Genomic DNA, 18,302 nt, shown 5'->3' with positions numbered 1-18,302 from the left:
TGTACAAGTGGGAAATGTTCGAATAAATAACTGCGATTATTAAAATGATAATTATTAAATTATCAAAACAAAAATATAAGAGTGATTAAGAGATTAGAGAAAGTCCAAAAAAGGAATTTTAATTTATATAGCATTTTACTTTACTGAGTTTTACTTTTTATTTCTATGGTAACGGACGTGAGGTTGGGTAAGGCTGTTACGTAATGACGATTCCTCTGTCTTCAATCTCATTGGTGGGTTCGTTGTTTGTGTCTGTACGTCACAAACATGGCGTCCTGACGTCCACCCTTGCTGTGGTTGACTTGGAAACCGTCGCAGCGTCGCCGGCGGAGTTGGAGGACAACACAATCACTGCAGGGTAGATCCACGCAGTTACCTCTAACTAGCTCCTGTCCCGCCCTTTACACTCACCTGTGTGGAGTCTGGTTTATTTTAGGGCTCAGGTTGTTTGTTGGAGAATCTAAACCTCGCTGTACTAAACGTAACAAGTTAACAACGCCGCTTAGCTAACGTTAGCATTTAGCAAGCTAGCTAAATGCTAACGTTACACAGCGGTCTCACAAAGGTTGCTTTTCCTGATATATTTCGCCTAAATGAGCAGATACCACAGAAAACACGAACCGGTTTTATTCCAATGTTTTCATCCAAATTAAATTTGCATGCAACAGTTAACCCAACCGAAGAAAGTTAATTGTGTGGACGCATTACAAACGATTGTAGGATCATCCAGCAGAGATTTTGTTGTGCAACGTTAACGTTTTTTATTTTTAGGATGAAAGCCTTCCTTCCCGGATTACTCTTCGTGTTGCACTCAGAATGAGAGACATCACGGTGCCTGAGAATGCCAGCAGGTGAGTTTTCTTCTGTCCCTTCACACAGCAATGGTAGAAATACTTGTATACTTATTTAAGTAAAAGTGGAAAGGCCACAGTGTAAAATGCTCTGCTACAAGTATTATCAGCAAAATGTACAAAAGTAAAATGACTTTTACTACAGAATACCTCCACTCAGAGTCATATAAATATATCGTAGACATATATCGTATTGTTGGGTTATTGTTATTTATGCAGCATTTTAATGTTGTAGTAGATTTAGGTCGTGGGTATTTTAAACTGTTTTATACACTACTACGTAGTTTAGTTTGTAAAAATGTCCCATATTTTATTTTTTGTTTATGATTTGCATGGATTTAAATAAATGAGGGAAAGTAAAAAGCGCAATATTTAAGTCTGAAATGTGGTGGAGCAGAGGTAAAATGTCAATACTCAAAAAAGCTCAACTACCTCAAAATTGTACTTTGTACTACTCACCGCTGCAACACTCACTGCACATTTGACTGTGTAGCGAGGTCAACGAGCTCAACAAAGCCAGCCCATGCCATCTTTTCTTATTAATGATAGTGTAACCTTTTTACAGGTGAGAGAGAAGACCGGGCAAAGACCCGGGAAAGATTCAATGAAGTGTTCAAGAAATATACTGAAACAGAGAAGAAAAAGTTGAAGAAGAAAAACAGCGAAACTCAAGAGACCATTGTGGTATGTGATCTAATATGTGCAGTTCTAGGGTTAATGTTGTAGAGTATCGCACCAGATTTCCAAGATCTGATAGCTTACAAGAAAATCTACAGCACTTGCAGAACATGTCTTCAAAACATTTTTGAAACATCCTGGTAGATTTTAGAGGAAGGACATAAAGACAATATGTACAAACCAAATTTAATGATTGAAATCTCATACATATGTACTGACTTTTCTTCCTCTCGGATTTCCCTCTTTCTAGCTTCAGAATCTAAAAAAGAATCTGAACCTTGAGAAGGACACAGAAGATGATGAGACCATCCTCCAGAACACATATCGTCCTGAGCAGGGCAGCCCTCGCTACACCAAAAACAAAAGGAGAGAGAGGGAAATAGCGGAGAAGGTTAATATCAACAACAGTAGAAACCAAGAGGAGATTCAAACATCAAAAGCCAAGACGAAGAGTAGGAGGGAGCTTCCCTCCCTCCCCCTACCTGAGGTCACCACAAGTTACATCCAGAAGGAGACAGATCCTGCCAAGTCTGAGATTGCTTTTGAGCCAGATGATATCGGTGGTGGAAAGGAACCAAAGCGAAAAATCAAGAAGGGGAAAAGCAAAGGAGACGAGAGCCAGGTAGAGGATGCTGAGGATAAGCTTCTGCATGAATACCAGCAGCAGATTGCACAGGAGGAAGAAAGGACTCCAAAGAAGACAAGAGTTAAGACAGAAGAAGAGAGTTTTGTCTCCCAAAATGTTACCCTGAATAATGACGTTGGAAAGAAGAAAAAGAAGAAGCTAAAATCTGTCGTTACAGAGTCGGATTATGGGTGCGTGTACCTTTTATTATACTATTCACAGATTTGTTGTGGGTTTTTTTTGGATTTAAAAATAAGGCTACAGGATACACTTTTTAGCAGATATTGAAGAAGGATTTAATACTTTTTGCTCCACTAGGGATCAAGATGAAGGTGCTGGCCAGGATGCTGATGTGGAGAATGAAACAGAATCCAAGGGAAAGAAGAAAAAGAAGAAGAAAAAGCATGGTTACTGGATGTTAATTGTCAGAAAATCATTTTCAAAGTTCCATTTTTATGTCAGTTGATTGCTTGTTGATTTTGATATTGATATTGTTGTGTTTTATTTTCCCATTTTCAGTTGTCAAAGAAGAGAGTGAGACTGAGGCAGAAGCACCAGCGAAACCGACATTTGATGACAGCCTTGTGCTGGGAGTGTATATTCACAGAACAGATCGCCTCAAAACGGACCTGCTGATCTCACACCCAATGGTGAAGATCCATGTTGTCGATGAAATCACTGGGAAGTATGTGAAGAAAGAAGACTGGTGAGAATGGACACTCTCAAACCCTCAGACTTTCATACATTTAATTTTAATGTAAAAATGTATTTTTGCATTTGTCTTTGCGTGATCCCAGTTGTGTCTCTGTCACACATTATATTCATTCTTCTAGATATCTAGATATGTAGTTATTTTAAAATCTCATTTCAGTATGAGCTTTGGGTTGCTAGAACGTGTTTGAATGTACATACAATATACAGAGAACACTGTAACTGTATTGCTTCAGCTTTCTTGTTGGCTTGTGATGCATTATTATGTCTTTCTCTCTCTTTTTTTTTAAATAGTCACCGGCCAGTGTCGTCATTCTATGAGCAAGAGAACGTCGACCACATTCTCCCCATCATGACTCAACCTTATGACTTCAAGAAGAATAAATCAATCATCCCAGAGTGGCAGGAACAGATTATCTTCAATGAACGCTTTGGTTACTTTGTTGAACAAAATGAAGAAAGCCCCAGAGTCATACTTTTCTTTGAAGTAAGAGACATTCCATTTTGAAATATTTGACCAATTTCATTGTAGCTGTCAATAATTGTTTTTCATTTAAATGTTCTGTGAAGATCCTGGACTTCATAACCATGGAAGAAGCAAGAGCCAACGTTGATGCTGACAAGCACGAACGAGGATTCAGAAAGATTGCATGGGCATTCCTCAAGGTACTGTATTTGGCCTTGACACAGCCATTCTGGCTTAATTTTAACTGCTTATTTTCAACCTTGTTTTATATTTCTGCTTAGCTTGTTGGCACGAATGGTGTGCTGAACATCGACAGTAAACTCCGTCTCCAGCTCTTCTGTCCTCCGCCTCGGTCAAAGAGACAATCTAAAACAATAGAGGTGGCAGAGTGGTGGAGGAAACACCCACGAAACAAATACACATCCACACTTTATGTTACGGTGAAAGGCATTAAACTCCCTGAGCATGTAAGTTATTTCTTTGTTTATCTTTATAATGTGTCACATTTCTACTTTATATATATAATACTTGAATGTGTTACATATTAGTTATACCGCAGACGCTGTTGTTTCAGATATTCTGATGTAAATTTGGAGTAAGTCCTCCAGTGGCTTCAGTAAGATGTTGTGGCTGAGATGGATTCTGTTCTGCAGGTGGACCCTAGTATCCGGTCCATGATGGCGCTGCAGGAGGAGAGAGGCAGCACCTCCTATAGTGAACTGCAGAACGAAGTCACCAAGAGAAGCCTGACACAGCCTCTGGACAGCAAGCCGCCAGTCTTGAGATGGAGCAGGCTGCCGGGTCAGGTTGGTAGAGTTAACTGACCTTAAATTTTTTTTTTTTTAACTTATGTATAATTTGCATTACAAGAGTCTTAGGTAATCATGGTCATGATTATAACAGCAGACTGGATAGTATGAGGTAAATTCACATAAGATTGTCTCCTTTTGTCAAACTGACTGAAACAACCTCAGACATATTTGCTCATATTAGCTCAAGCTGTCTAGACTCTGCTCCACCATGTTTGACTGCACCACCCTTACAGGAGTTTTTTATGTTAAAGGTCTGTCGGATTCCTAACAAGCCCATGCTGGCATTTCGTGGTGGTCAGATGGGCTGTTTCACAGTGCTCTTCTCTCATGCTGGGACAATACTGGCTGCTGCTTGTGCTGACAGAGATGCTTTCCCTGTTGTAGGTAAGCAACACTTTGTGTAAAACACCACCCCCCTTGCTGATGCTCCTCTTGACTCCTCAGCGTAAATTGCCAACTAATTAACTTGTTGTTTGTAGACAGTAGTCATGAACAGCACTGGGGATGATCTCAGGAGTGAGCGACTTCCAAGCACACAGAAAAAAACAAATTATTTACTATGAAAAGATACTAACCAGGTCATTTACTGTTTCAGTGTATGAGATTCCCTCTGGCAAGGTTTTGGCTGCCTTCAGTGGTCATCTTAAAATAGTCTATGATCTCTGCTGGTCCAGAGATGACCGGAGACTTTTGTCTGCTTCTTCTGATGGAACTGTCAGGTAACAATCTGTTTATCAAATAAAGTAATCAATAGCATTGCTGGGGAGTGAATGAAACAGTGTTGGTGATCAAATTGCTATTTTATGTAGTAACTCTAGGGGGAGGAAGTGCTCTTCTCATGTGTAGCACACTGTAATCTGTCTTTGTTCTAACAGTGACACAGCATGTTTAAAGCTGTCGTCTCTGAATCAAGAGTTTCATTTAAAATTCACATTTGTTTGCATAAAGTGATATTTCTGATATTCAGTTTTTCTTCATCTTGCTCCTGTCCTTCAGAGAGTGGAATGTGGAGACGCTTCTGGGAACGGCCCAGAAGGTGCTGCCTCATCCGTCCTTTGTCTACTGTGCTCAGTATCACCCCACTGCCCAGAACCTGGTGGTGACTGGCGGATACGACAGTCTGGTGCGTGTGTGGAGGCTGGATGTCGATGATGTGAATGGCCAGCTGCTGCAGGAGTTTGAGGGTCACAACAGCTTCATCAACACAGTTTGTTTTGACTCTGAAGGTATAATTTCTGTCTATATGCGTAAGCCCTGCTTGGCCTCCAGCCACTCACTTGTACAAGAAAAGATTAAACGCATCCTCTTGGAAAATGTTTGCCCTCATAATTTAAGGTTAATGTGATTGTTTTTTTTTTTTTTGATGAATAGTACATAATCTTTCTTTACTGACAATATGAAAAAAATGTTATCGAGTAGATCCACTACATGTGAGACATACTGAGTGATACAAAGCTTGCATCTTGGTTTGTTTTGTATAATATAAAAGCTTCAATAGTAAGCTGAGAATAGCATCATTCAAACCTTAATGACTGAAACTTCTATTTGGCTTTCCTTAGCTGTTGAACTATTTTCTTTGCTACATCTGGCGACAACAAAGAGAGAATTTAGTTTGATTTTATTATACAATTCACAGACAGATTCACAAAGACAAAAGTCCTTTTGAAAAAGTAGACTAAAATGAAGTCGCATCTGTAAATTGTTGTTCTCTGTGTACTGACTATGAGTCTTGGCTTGTTTTGTAATGCACCTTATTTTTCCTTCTACTTTATGCGTTGTAATTAGGGAGGAGAATGTTCTCTGCAGACAACACAGGCCTCATCATTGTGTGGAAGACTTCAGTAAATGACAGCAGGCAGCAACAGTCGTGTCATCGCTGGTGTATAGAGAGGGTACAGGAGAGGATATTTGTCATTTTTGACACGGCATACAGCACATAAACATATCATACACTATACATTCAATTTTTCAAATGCTGGTCTACTTATTTACAGATATATACAACTATTCTGCTGTAATTTGAAATGCAACTTGTTTTCTCTTGGCAGAAAATTGATGAGAGTGACCTCGGTGGCATCCCCATCAATATGCTGCAGCTCCATCCAAACGGGCGGTGCCTGCTCATCCATGCCAAAGACAGTGTCCTGAGGATGATGGACTTGAGAATGTAAATGAGACAAAGTACCATCTATAGCTACAGGAAATAGCTGTGTGATAAAGCTAAGAAAATATTATAAAGAGTCAAAAGTAGAATTCATTATATAAAATATAAAACATGTTAGATGACATGTGAATAAATCATCATGTACCAGCTTCTGTGTTAGAATATAGATTCTGTGTTTAAATATAGATTTATATTTTCTTAACTTTATGAATTCCTTCTTCCAGTCTGGCTGTAAAGAAGTACACTGGAGCCACGAACTACAGAGAGAGGATTTATAGCACCTTCACACCATGTGGGAACTTCCTCTTCTCTGGTAGCGAGGATGGGATGGCGTACGTCTGGAATACAGACACAGGTAAGGATCATGTTTGTTTCCTGTAATAAATTAGCCAGGTTGGTTCAGTATTCTACTTAGTGGCCTCAGCTGTTAACTGTTTTGTCTTCCCAGGTGACCAAGTTGCAGTGTACTCTGAGCTTTGTTACCCCACTGCCCTCCACGGTGTGTCATTCCACCCTCACGAGAACATGGTAGCTTTCTGCGCCTTCGGTCGGAGCCAGCCGGTGCACGTGTACCTGTACGACCGCAAAGGTTTGTGAAAACACCAGACAAACACAACTTCTCTCTGTGGCTCCAGCCACCGAAATATCTTATAAACATATCAAGTATTTCAGTGAAATGAGCAATAAATTAGTCACTCAGTAGTAATGCACAGTCACTGAACTACATTGAGCTACAACTACATCTTACTTTTCTGTCCAGTGTCCCAGCTGGAAGTGCACAGTATAAAAGCAGCGAGCAGATCCGCTTCTGCAGACACCAAAACCGTCAGAAACACACCTGATCCCCCAGTGTTACAGGACAGATCTGCTGCCTCAGCCATGGATCAGTTTGCCCAAACAACAAGACTCGCACTGAAAATGCAGTGTGTTAAGGAGCAACTGGATTCAGTCCTTGTAAATACTCAGCCTCTATACTTACAATATACTTTGAACTGTAAATGTTTAAATTCTTATCACAGTCAGAAAGTAGATTATGCACAAAAACTCACCCTTTCAAAACCTTTCTAGGAACCACATCAAAGGTCTTCGACTCCTCGATACATTTATGAGCAAGGTACTGTATCATTAGTGTTTTACATTACATCCAGATGAATCTGCTTGCACAACAGTGATTTGTCATGTTTGTGTTTTGCAGACAAAATAAGCATTACTCACACAGGGAGGAGTTTGACATCAGATGCTGGCCCAGTGAGTATTTTTTAGGTCATAGACTGTGATGTAACCTCAAGTATTCAGGAAGAAAACATCACAAAAAGAACTTTATAGAGTGAGACAGTCTTTTTAATTGTAACTCTGTCCACTACATTTTTATTAAGCCCATTATTATTCAGGCTGTCTCTCTGGCTGTCATTATGTATAGTATTTATTGGAAGCTTTGATATTTTGATCTGCTCTCACCTATATATCAACCTCTTATAACCACTGACCAGGAGAATTGCATCAGGAGGCCTAATCATTAAATTAAATACATCATAGCTATTAAATGGCTGCTGTCTTGAAATTAAATACATTTCTATGCAACTGAAGTCCAGCTCTTTTCTTTTCAGACGGGATTAAGTGCCTCATTACCACCTCCATCTCTCCTGTCGCCGCACTCTAAGCTGCAGCTCTCTGGTTCTGTGTTGGAGCAGCTTATCCCCCAGGCAGCGCTGAGCACCCAAAGTCGTCAGTGGCTTGTTCATTTAATCATGTAGTGATTTGTCTTTAACCAATGAATGGCTTCACTGCAGCTCTCTTGACACGTGAGGTCAAATATTTCCCAAAGATTATATCTGAACAAAGTATAACATGGGGTGACCAAGACCAAGTGCTTCCAGTATTGTGGTTTAGAGTCTCCTGAGGCATGTACACCATACACAGAGAAAGAGATGGACCCCTTGTCATGTTGACATGTATCCGTAAGTGATCTCTGTAAACACAAGACACTGGATTGTGTTGAAATATTTATGCTGGCTCTTGCTGTTTTTCTTGTAATTGCAGGCAGGTTCAGTCCAGTTGGTCAGCGTCTGAAAGGAGCATCGTCTTTCAGGCTGCAGGTGGGGAGCTGTATTTCTACATTACTGCCTATTGTGATGTCTCTTCTTTCTTTTCTTCATGAACTGAATTTTAATGAGATGATTCAATAGTCAGCTCCTACTGAGGTCTGCCAAAATTTCCTCCACCAGATTTAAATAGTGTTTTTCTATTCCTCCATTAGACCCCTCCTGACCACATTTCTGCAGGCGTACATGTGGAAACAGACTCTGACGCTGTTCAACAAGTGGTGAGTATCTGTATCTGTAGCTGTGAGCTCGGTTACATGCAGCCTTTTACCCTCTCATGTTCAGTCCCTCCACCACTGTGTTCCTCCTCCAGGTGGTCTCGCTTTACGACTACAGAGCTAATCGGTCTGATGAACTGACCATACACCGCGGTGATGTCATACAAGTGCTGTACAAGGACAATGACAGCTGGTGGTTTGGGCGCCTGGTCAATGGGCAGCAAGGATATTTTCTTGCTTCTTATGTAGCAGATCAGAGTAAGTGGATCATATTTTCATGTGGATGGGGATTTTTCGATCATGTAAATCAACCGTTTACATCTGAATTACTTTATTGTTGTAGGAGATTACAGTGAAGAGGTTACTCTGTCCGCAGAGGCACACACAGCTGTGTCTGAGGGGACTGTTGACAGATCAACACCAACCAGGGTACGTAGATAGAATAATACAGTGGCGTCTGTCCTGGGTTTGAACCTTATCTCTTTTTTCATCAGTATATGGACTAAAAGGTGAAACAGGTTGTGGCTGTAAGGGGGGAGGGGCAGGGGGTCATCCTACTCATGGTTTCGTAAAGCAATACTTCACTTCAATCTACTGGTCCAGCCTGAAAGGTGCCTTTAAAGTTTGACATTGGTACCTTTGAGAAGAATTGTAGCTGTGGTCAACTTGAATTCATATCAGCTACAGTGCAATTAAAAGACAAAAAATATCAACAATTCAACCACAAATGTTCCTCCTCAGCTTAGTGTTTATGTATAAGCATGTGTGCACACGTCTCCAGAGGAAGATGATTTGTGGTTGAAATGTCGTCATGTCCTTGTAGAATAAAAGACTTGGCAACAAGGCAGCAGTGTGCTGGTATTTTATCATCTTTCTGAATTGTTACCCAGCACCTGCAACAACATTCTGGATGTGGTGTTTTCTTATCTTTTATTATTATCTCTTACTGTCTCCTGGTTATCTTTCTGTTTTCTTCCTTACTTTTCAAGGTATCTGCTGCAATCACTTCTTCTGGGGAACTTCGGTTTCTTTCTGAACCGACCCTTTCTGACACTGAACCTGAGTTGACTGATGACAAGTAAGAGGCTCAGTGCTTACATCTTCTTGACTGTATTCACAGGGGCATGGATGCTTAACACTGCATGAAGCTCCAAATGTTGTTCCTCTTCAGAAAAACAAAGTCAGTGCAGGTTTATGACAGACATGTGCTAGTGTGGTTTATAAATAATACATGCTGATTCCCAACTGTGGTTTATTCACAGAACTAGAAGGAAAAAGAAGGTGAAAAAGCCAGGAGTCCCTGCTCTGTCCTCTCAGGCGACACTTTCAGATGCAGATGCTTCGGGGTCGACCAGCAGCAGGAGGAGACATAGATCAACAGAGAGACCCCTCCCAAAGAGACCGACAGGCCGGACTAACAGTGCCTTCGAGCCTGATACATAAACTATCGACACGATTGTTTTGAACTCGAGTGCTTTCACCTTTATTCCTTTTCATAGAAAACACATTTTTGTACAGAACACTTAAAATGCAGTGTGAAGTATTTTTAATGTTTCAATATTTTTTTACTATTTGCAGTCAGTATGTTTATATTCTGTATTTACATACAAATAGATCAATGAAATGTTACATTTTATGTAAAAAATGTTTTCACATCTGGAATTGTACCATTCTGAGAAATCCTTTTGTGTGGTTTATATTTAAAAATTATTTATCTATGTAAACTAATTGACTATTGTGTCAATAATTTATAATTATAATAATGTAATTTCCACTGACAATATGGGAAATTATATTTCTGTAATTTCTGTTAAAAAAAAAACCAAACATTCTGTAATAGTTGTGTTATTTTAGCCTGTAAGAGATTAACAGTTTACATATGCTATTTTGTCACAACTATAAAAACACAGATTATTAATTTACAAAAGTTTAGTTTGTCTCTTTCCATATAAATGATATGTAAAGTCACACTTTGTGGTCAGCAGCTCTTGACACGTGTCGCTTCAACATGAAATCCAACCATGTGATGTAGAAAACTAAGATCATTAGTACAACAAAAGGTACATTTAGTTTGTGACCTGGACTTGAAAGGTTGTGTGGTTTTAAGTGGTTCACTATATTCATTCATGTTACATTCATCCAAAGTGCAACTTGAAGAAACTGCACAGTATGAAATGATAAACTGACAATTTACATTCAAACGCACCAACTCAAAGTCAGTAGTGTACAGTTATTCTGCTTTGTTTCACAGCTGTAAGGCAGTGCCCAGTACAAATACATTGCATGAAAATATACAACAAAAAGTTTCCATGACCCAAGTAAAAATCATGACAGTCCCTGCAACCCAAGAATTTATCATTTAAAAGAGTTACAAAGCAATTAATGATCAAAAACAAAAACAAAACAAACAGTTCATCTTGAAGGCTGACGCCCTCAAGTAGGAATAACATTAAGATCTGGTTTTGGTTAGATTGGCGTCCTTTCACATGTTTCTGAGGCTTTCATTCGTTCAGCAGAGGAGTGTTTTCATCCGTCTGTCGACTCCCATCTTCTCGAACACTTCAATTCAAACATAAAAAGTGTTACATCCTGCATGTTCCTGGAAACTGCACAAAGTCTACACATTCCACATACTTCACTACACAGTATTTATAAATATATGAGATATCTAAATATAATGTCACATCAAATTTGAGGTTAATGATTACCTTTGTTGTTGTGGTCGATGAAAGAGATAATACAGAGCGAGGAAAAAGGCCTGAGGACACAGAGGTCATTGAATTTCATGTGATCATCTGCTGAGAAACAAGCATCACACGCTTCTCTCTCTATCAGTCTTCATGTTCAACAAGTGAATGATTTCCAGGCTTGGAATCACATTTATCCATCCTTATAATAAATGACATGCAAGTAAGGCAACACAATTCATAATTCCATGCTGTCTGTGCCACACTGGCGACATCAGTAAGCCACAAGACCACTGTCACTAACACAAGGCTGAGTACATGAGTAACTAATTTTTTGTTCTTCATGACATGGAGATATATTATAAAGTCAAATCACAGGAAGTGAGAATGTGCATGGTATGTTCACAGCTTCATGTGTCTTTTTCTCACATGAATCTTCATGCAAATACTCTGATAGTGAACTGATACTCACGGCCAAAAACGCCAGGCCTCCCTGGACTGCAGCTGCCCACTCAAAGCTCAGATGTTGCGTGATAAGGCCACCCACTGTTGGGCCATAAAACATCCTGAAAAAAAAAAAAAAAAAACTTCCACTTTAAAATCCATATAACAACACAAAAAACCAAAAGGCAAGAAGTTAGTACCAACCAAAGAGAGAACAAATTTTACATCTACTGCGTTATCAACTTCAACTTTTTTTTCTAGATTCGTATACAGTTACTGAAGTACAGAAGTTTGCTTTTGGATTTCAGGAGAAGCCGGTAAGACTCACCCCAGGGACCAAACTGCACCAAACAGCCCCGACACCATTCCAAGAGTACTTAGTCCTTCTTCAAATCCTTGGGCACTGCAAGAAAGAAAAGAAAAGAATTTAGAGTATGTGCTTCGCCCTGCATTATGTATGAAAAAAAAAAAAAATGGAGGTCATGAATGTAGGTGCACAACATATGAAGCCACTCACTATGCATATGTGATGATCTCAGGGAACGTGGGGATTGCAGTCATGCCCAGAGAAAACCCAATTACTCCAAGCATGACGACCAGTAACCACAGCTGACTGCACACATACGAAAACACACCACGAAAACAGAAAAAGTTAACATCAGAATAACTAACAGGAAAACTGTATTGATCCCTGCAGGGAAAAACATTTGCTCTACACCCAGTCAGGAAAAACAAAAGCGTAAAAAAGTACAAATGTGCACAGCAGATTAACAGTAATTTAACAGTAAATTAACTGTAATGTGCAAAGGTAAACTGACTGAGAAGTGTAAAGTGGAACACCAGTGAATTTAACAGTAGTTTCACAGCTGATGGAGATGTGCTGCAGGGGGAGGAACTGTATAACTGGAAGGCCACTGGCTGAACGTGTTCCTCTGACTAACCAAACACCAGAGGGTGGGAGACGTTCTCCACCATGGATGGTCCATGTTGGTTTTGACAACATCCTTCTCTGCATCCAGAGGGCCCAGCTTCACCCTCAGGACCGCGCCAGCTTTCTGAATCACTTTGTTGAGTCTGTTGGTGTCGACCGCCCTTGTGCTTCTGCTCTAGCAGACCACAGTGTAGAAAAGGGCTTTGGTCACCACAGACTCATAAAACGTCTGCAGCTTGGTGCTACAGGTGTTGATGGACCGGAGCCTCCGCAGGGAAAAGAGCCGACTCTGGCTCATCCTGTAGAGAGTCGCCGAGCTCCTGGTCCAGTCCAGGTATTTATACTCCTGTACACCATCTCCACCATCTCTCCCCCAATGGAAAGAGGAGCAGCAGGAGTCCTGGACCCCCCCCCATGCTCACCTCTTGATGTGAAGGAAAGGAACAGGACCAAGCAGACAGAACCCAGCTGCTGTGGCAAAACCTCCTATCACCATGAACCAACACCTCATGACCTGATGAACACCAGCAGACACAGAGGATGCTGTTTACGTTCAAAACGACAGACGTACAAAAATAAACGATTCATCCATATTTAATCATGTTGAATTCACACTCACAGGATATTTGTCAGTGAAATAACCCATCAGCGGCGATGAGAGACAGTATGGTAACGACAAACCAAGCATGATGAGTCCCACGTAGCCGTTTGAGATGTTAAACTACAGGGACAACAGAGGGGAAAAACACTCATTCATATAATGCACAAAAAAAGCTTCCACCTACAGTAAACTGACTTTATGAGAAGGTAGGAAATTACCGTCTCGATAGCAAACAGGGACAAAGTGGCATCCAAGAATCCCAGACCTGCACTGAGAGTGAATATCACATAGCAGAGCAGGACGATTTTCACATGGGTGAGAAGCCGAAAGAAAGAAGTCTTGGAGGGGTCTGCCTCTGAGTGGAGAGAAGCACAAAACACCGCTAGAATCAGAGAACAAAAAATACTGAAAATGTGCAAATAATTTCCTGAAATCTCCAAACTGCTACCTATAGTTGGCAAGATGTAAATGTTGAAAGGAACCATAATAAACAGCAAACATCCCAGAAGCATAAAAGGTACTTCATATCCAAATGACTGATAGAACCACCCTCCGACTGGTGGCCCCATAATAAGACCAAGTCCTGTGAAAATCTCCAAACTGCCCTAAAGAGAAATAAATAAAGCACATTAAAAGCAGGAACTGCAGCTACAGGACGCTACAGCTACACAAGTAAACAGGATGCTTCTTTAGTCTGCAGAATTTCACCATTTCTGTCAAATGTCACTGCAAACTGTTTTTATATTTTTATCTCCCGGGGCACCCAGGAAGTGGGAGATACACAACAACCCTCACTATAATGCTTTTTTTGTTTGCTCATGATTCTAATGTCCAAACAACATACCAGGAAGACAAGGGTTGTCTGCACTTACCAGAACAGTCGCCACATTGTTTGGGAATATTTTTGCTGTGATAGCAAAAGAGGAGGTCATTGCAGCAGCAAAGCCCACGGCGTCGATGGACCTTACTACAAAGCACAGAGTAATAAAGGCAGGTCCTGCAGCAACCCGGTCGAGTAATCTGAGAGAAGAGGAGAAGGAGAAGACAATCAGCTGATGTCACAAACGAATCAAAACAGAAAGGTTGGGTCAATGAACTGTTAGTTCAGAAGAACAGTTTGTGATTTACAAAAAGGTGACGAAACACATCAACGACTAAGAGTCATAATTTTTACACCAGGTAAAATCACAAATCCTTACTGATCCATATTAAAACCAACAGTGCAATAGTCTGTCTCTTAATACCTTCCAACTACCCCACCCGCTCTGTGGCTCTCAGCCCTAAGCCCATTTTCTCCTAATGAAGACGCATATTTAGGAAAATGGGTCACCAATATGAAGTTTCATTTTCAAAAGAGGCTCAGCAGTTTCATCAAACAGCTGGATGCTGTAGTTTTCTTTTAGCAAATATGACTCAAACTGCAGTAATTGCATGATGCATTTGTTCGGGACTATTTTCATCTGCGGTTACAGCACGAAAACGACTTCCCAGCTCAGGAAATGGGACCATCCGAGGTCCACGTAAATGCGAAATAATACTGTATATATCAGGCTTTGCATACACAGTCAGTACTTTCAGCAGGATCAATTCACTGTTGGTTTTGGTCTTTTCAGGGAATTTGTTGATGATAATAATAAAAGTGCAGAATATTTCCAGCCTTCACCTTTAAAGACTCAAGCATTCCTCATTTTAACCAGAATGTATGAAGCCTAAATCAACAGGTCCTGCAATGAAAACACTGAGAAAACTTCAACTTCTGTTAAGTGAGCGTATCAGTCTTTCAGTGTTTATGTGTAAAACCTTAATTCAGTAAAAAGAAATGAAACAAGTCAAGGTACATAACATATCACCATCATTAAGGTGGCTCCTGAGACCAACACCTACCCGAACAGAATGGTGCAGCATGACGACACAAAAAGTCCTGCAATGAGCAGAAATTTTGCACCAATTTGGACGATCTGAAACGAGGACAGAGGATGAGAGTCAGTTACTCTCATGCAGCACATCACACTACAAATAACACGATCTGAGAAGATCTATTGGCGTATACTTACATATCGTCCCAGTACCAATGAGCCAATTAAATTGCAGACTGCGTAGCAGCCGAATATGAGCCCAATGACAGTCTGACTGGCTCCTTTCTTTACTGCCTGTGTAGGAAGATGTATGCGGTGTGTTAATGGGGTTTAGCAGACATGATTATCTCACAGTACAATATGACTATGAATTCAAATCGGCCTATGTGTGACGTGAATCACACAATCAGCCTATAAATGGAAAATAACGAATATGTGTTTGTCAATAAAGATTCTCGATGAATTGATGCCACAAAAGGTTGGTGAGAACCTTGTCATGTCAGGTGACATCTGTTAATCAGTTATTACTCATGACCTCTGCTGAATTTACCTGCGACCTTCTTCCCACTGAGTAATTCACTAACCTTCAAGGAGACTTTCTAATGTCTAGCACATGATGACTGACTCAGTCCACTGCGGAGAAGCTGCTGGGACTTGGTGAAGGCTGCTGAGTTTTAAAACATGGCCCCTCTTTAACTTTATTGTAACAACTTTCATTTGTAGTCTTTTTCTTTTACGACCCTGATTGTGTTTATCAGTTGATGTGTCATATATTTTACCACTAGTCATGCAATAAAAATATACACAAAACAACCCACACAAGCCCTGCTCTTTCACAAACACAACTATCACTCTGTCCTATCTGCTACGTTATGCCCTGTTTTTTTTCTTTTCTGTTTGTTTGTGGTTTGTTTTTAGCAGAGTATCTCCAAAAGATTTGAATGAAATTCGATGAAAAGTCAGCGGTGTGTATTTTAATGCACATTGCAACAGACTGGAAATGTATGTCAAGTCAATACAGTACACACACAGTATAATGATTTATAGCCTTGACTTTTATTTTGGGAAAGTGTATTCCATGTAATGTTGTTGTTTTTCAGAACCCTCTTCCTCGCCGTCCCACATTGTCTTGACTCTACATCGTCTCGGTTTGACTTTGTCTCACTTCTGCTGTTTGACGTTACACACCACCTGTGTCATTTGCATTTTACCCTCAGCTTCTAGCAAAGGAAAGAGACTCAATCCACTTTAAACAAGACAATTCAATGCTAACGCAGGTTACAAATCAACGCTGTAGAATACATCAACAGTGTAAAGGAAGAATGTTTTGGCCCTAAGTGAAACTGATTGAAGAAAATCAAACACAAGCAATGTACAAAGTAAAGACATACAACAGCAAGTGAAGGTGTAATTAAAGAGCAATAATATATGATATAATCTGATCTCAGCTATAGTAGATCCAGTATACCCACAAAATCCTTCTGATATTTGATGGTCACGATCATATAACTTCACTAACAGACATTTTCAGTATCAAATCCCAGTGTGTCTGTCTGAAGCGCCTAAGGGCCTAAAACTCTTCATAAAGTTGTAACTACTGGATTTAACAGTTGTTGATAAATATTCTACCAGGGCTTTATAAGTTAGTTATCAGCCATTAATAAGAGCAGCTCTTTGGTTGCCAGGTTGTGACAAATCCCTCTGTGCTGGTGGGGGTGTGGGGTCTTGATCTTACCTCAGTGGGGAAAAATGGGCCTAAAATTGAGTAGCAAATCATGGAACTGAAGTTCACAGAGGCCATTGAGATTAAAGTGAGGATCTGTCGCCTCGTCATTCTCGGGGGGGGACGCGTCGGTTCAGCTGCTGCGCTGCTGTCTGAGGAGAAAAGACGGAAATGAATCAATGAAAGGAACAGAAAGGGACAGAGAGGAAGGACGATGAGTCCACAGAAGAAAACTCAGGTTAAAGGGTCATTCTGCAGCTTTTCACAGTTAATGCGCTTTCCCCAGCTGCTGTTATCAGGCTGCATGTACTCAAAGCGTCACCAACCTGTCTGCTGGGGGTCAGGGTGCGACTCCATTCCTGATCCTCAGGGTCGGTCCTCACATAACGACCCTCACAGAGCAGAGATCCGTCTGCCTGCTCAGCGGCACTGCACCACCGTCCGCACACGCCGTGTATTTCCTCAACACAGTCAAGTGTCACAATGTGAAATTGTAATGAAACACCAGTTTCCTTCGACGCCTTCAAAATAAAAGCCCCGCTTCCGCCCTGCAATCGCGCTCATGACGCATTGAGTCTGTACACGAGCAGCACCGCCTCCTCTCAGTCCTATCGAGTCAATAATCGATGGATCTGAACAGAAAACATCAGCTGCAGCATTTTTGATATAAATGCATTTTGCATCTACATGCTCCAAGTTATTTATTCGATAAAACTGACGCAAACATCACCTGTGACCTTTAACCTTTACTGATAAAATGTGCTAAACCGTTCCCCTGTATCTCTGTAACATCTGCGTTAGATGGACTTTTGCCCTGAGTTCAGGCTCAGGAACAAAGCCTGGGAGATCAGGCACAACGTTGGGCAATGCTGCAGCTCTCCCCCTACACATACCCGTTTCTAATGAGGCGTTTACAGGCTGTAGTAAAAATGAATACATCGTTTTTCGATCTTAACAAATGTTGTTGAAAATCCATCATAAAACTTTGCCAATTCTTGATTTCTTAAGGTCGTCTCCTCCAATCTACAGGTAATCTACAGGTAATCTCTTATTAATCAAGTGTGGTGGGTTTCTCAGTTTGTAATCAGCCATCAGTAAAAGTGAATAATCAATTAATTAAAGGTTCTCCATCAAGTCTGTGTAAGTATTTATTCATAGATTTTGGTCCAGATGCCCTGTCGCCGTTTCCAGAACATAAGTGTGGAAAAGAGGGAGAGGTGAAGCTATCAAGTGTCATTGTGGAACAGCTGCACCTTTCTGTGTGGAGCAATACAGTTTAACAGCAGCCTCTGAAAGGAATATACAGCTGAATCATTTAACACATTTTCAACAAAAACTTTACATTATAACGTTTGTATTCCACTAGTTTTAAGTTAAGTTGTGTTTAGTTTTTTTTGCAGAACCATCTTACCTCAAATGATCCCTTCATGATT

The 18,302-nt window shown here is 40.5% G+C and overlaps 2 protein-coding genes across 5 annotated transcripts; one reads left to right on the top strand and one right to left on the bottom strand.

The window, feature by feature from the left end:
- Positions 1-228: 228 nt before the first annotated feature.
- ahi1 (Abelson helper integration site 1) lies at positions 229-10,100 on the top strand. 4 transcript variants are annotated; one of them, XM_071499072.1, is made up of 27 exons: positions 229-358; positions 772-851; positions 1,417-1,535; positions 1,780-2,345; positions 2,473-2,561; positions 2,674-2,860; positions 3,160-3,352; positions 3,436-3,531; positions 3,613-3,798; positions 3,985-4,137; positions 4,395-4,527; positions 4,739-4,862; positions 5,140-5,369; positions 5,929-6,035; positions 6,192-6,310; positions 6,532-6,662; positions 6,756-6,896; positions 7,068-7,261; positions 7,376-7,421; positions 7,503-7,555; positions 7,915-8,032; positions 8,348-8,403; positions 8,565-8,630; positions 8,723-8,885; positions 8,971-9,056; positions 9,617-9,705; positions 9,890-10,100. In XM_071499072.1, exons 2-27 carry the CDS (start codon positions 842-844, stop codon positions 10,068-10,070), a joined length of 3,636 nt encoding a protein of 1,211 aa, XP_071355173.1. In that variant the 5' UTR covers positions 229-358; positions 772-841; the 3' UTR covers positions 10,071-10,100. The 4 variants fall into 4 exon arrangements, with proteins under 4 accessions (XP_071355173.1, XP_071355175.1, XP_071355174.1 ...); XM_071499074.1 differs by lacking the exon at positions 9,617-9,705 and adding an exon at positions 9,748-9,807 and having other exon boundaries at positions 9,890-10,027; XM_071499073.1 differs by lacking the exon at positions 3,613-3,798.
- On the bottom strand, positions 10,087-18,241 carry slc18b1 (solute carrier family 18 member B1). Its single transcript, XM_071499083.1, has 14 exons — positions 17,196-18,241; positions 16,882-17,021; positions 15,345-15,440; positions 15,175-15,248; positions 14,163-14,310; positions 13,739-13,895; positions 13,509-13,645; positions 13,309-13,410; positions 13,112-13,203; positions 12,276-12,371; positions 12,087-12,161; positions 11,787-11,880; positions 11,336-11,385; positions 10,087-11,186 (listed from the first exon to the last, which is right to left on the bottom strand). The coding sequence occupies exons 1-14, from the start codon at positions 17,224-17,226 to the stop codon at positions 11,129-11,131; spliced, it is 1,350 nt and encodes a 449-aa protein (XP_071355184.1). The 5' UTR covers positions 17,227-18,241; the 3' UTR covers positions 10,087-11,128.
- Between the last annotated feature and the right edge of the window lie 61 nt (positions 18,242-18,302).

Source organism: Trachinotus anak, unplaced genomic scaffold, assembly GCF_046630095.1.
Source record: "Trachinotus anak isolate AG129_WGS33_773 ecotype Australia unplaced genomic scaffold, CSIRO_AGI_Tana_v1 ptg000015l, whole genome shotgun sequence".
NCBI classification, from domain to species: Eukaryota; Metazoa; Chordata; class Actinopteri; order Carangiformes; family Carangidae; genus Trachinotus; species Trachinotus anak.
Note: the sequence above shows the minus strand (reverse complement) of the source record. Positions and strands in the feature narration are given on the sequence as shown.

Excerpts from the sequence above, each read along its gene's own strand:
- ahi1 (XM_071499072.1), top strand. Across the intron at positions 3,532-3,612 it reads TTGCATGGGCATTCCTCAAG|CTTGTTGGCACGAATGGTGT; the intron begins GTACTGTATTTG and ends ATTTCTGCTTAG. Across the intron at positions 8,886-8,970 it reads TTCTTATGTAGCAGATCAGA|GAGATTACAGTGAAGAGGTT; the intron begins GTAAGTGGATCA and ends TTATTGTTGTAG.
- slc18b1 (XM_071499083.1), bottom strand. The coding sequence starts at position 17,226 with ATGGAGTCGCACCCTGACCCCCAGCAGACAG. Across the intron at positions 14,311-15,174 it reads TGCTGCACCATTCTGTTCGG|ATTACTCGACCGGGTTGCTG; the intron begins GTAGGTGTTGGT and ends CTCTTCTCTCAG. Across the intron at positions 12,162-12,275 it reads GAGATCATCACATATGCATA|TGCCCAAGGATTTGAAGAAG; the intron begins GTGAGTGGCTTC and ends TCTTTCTTGCAG.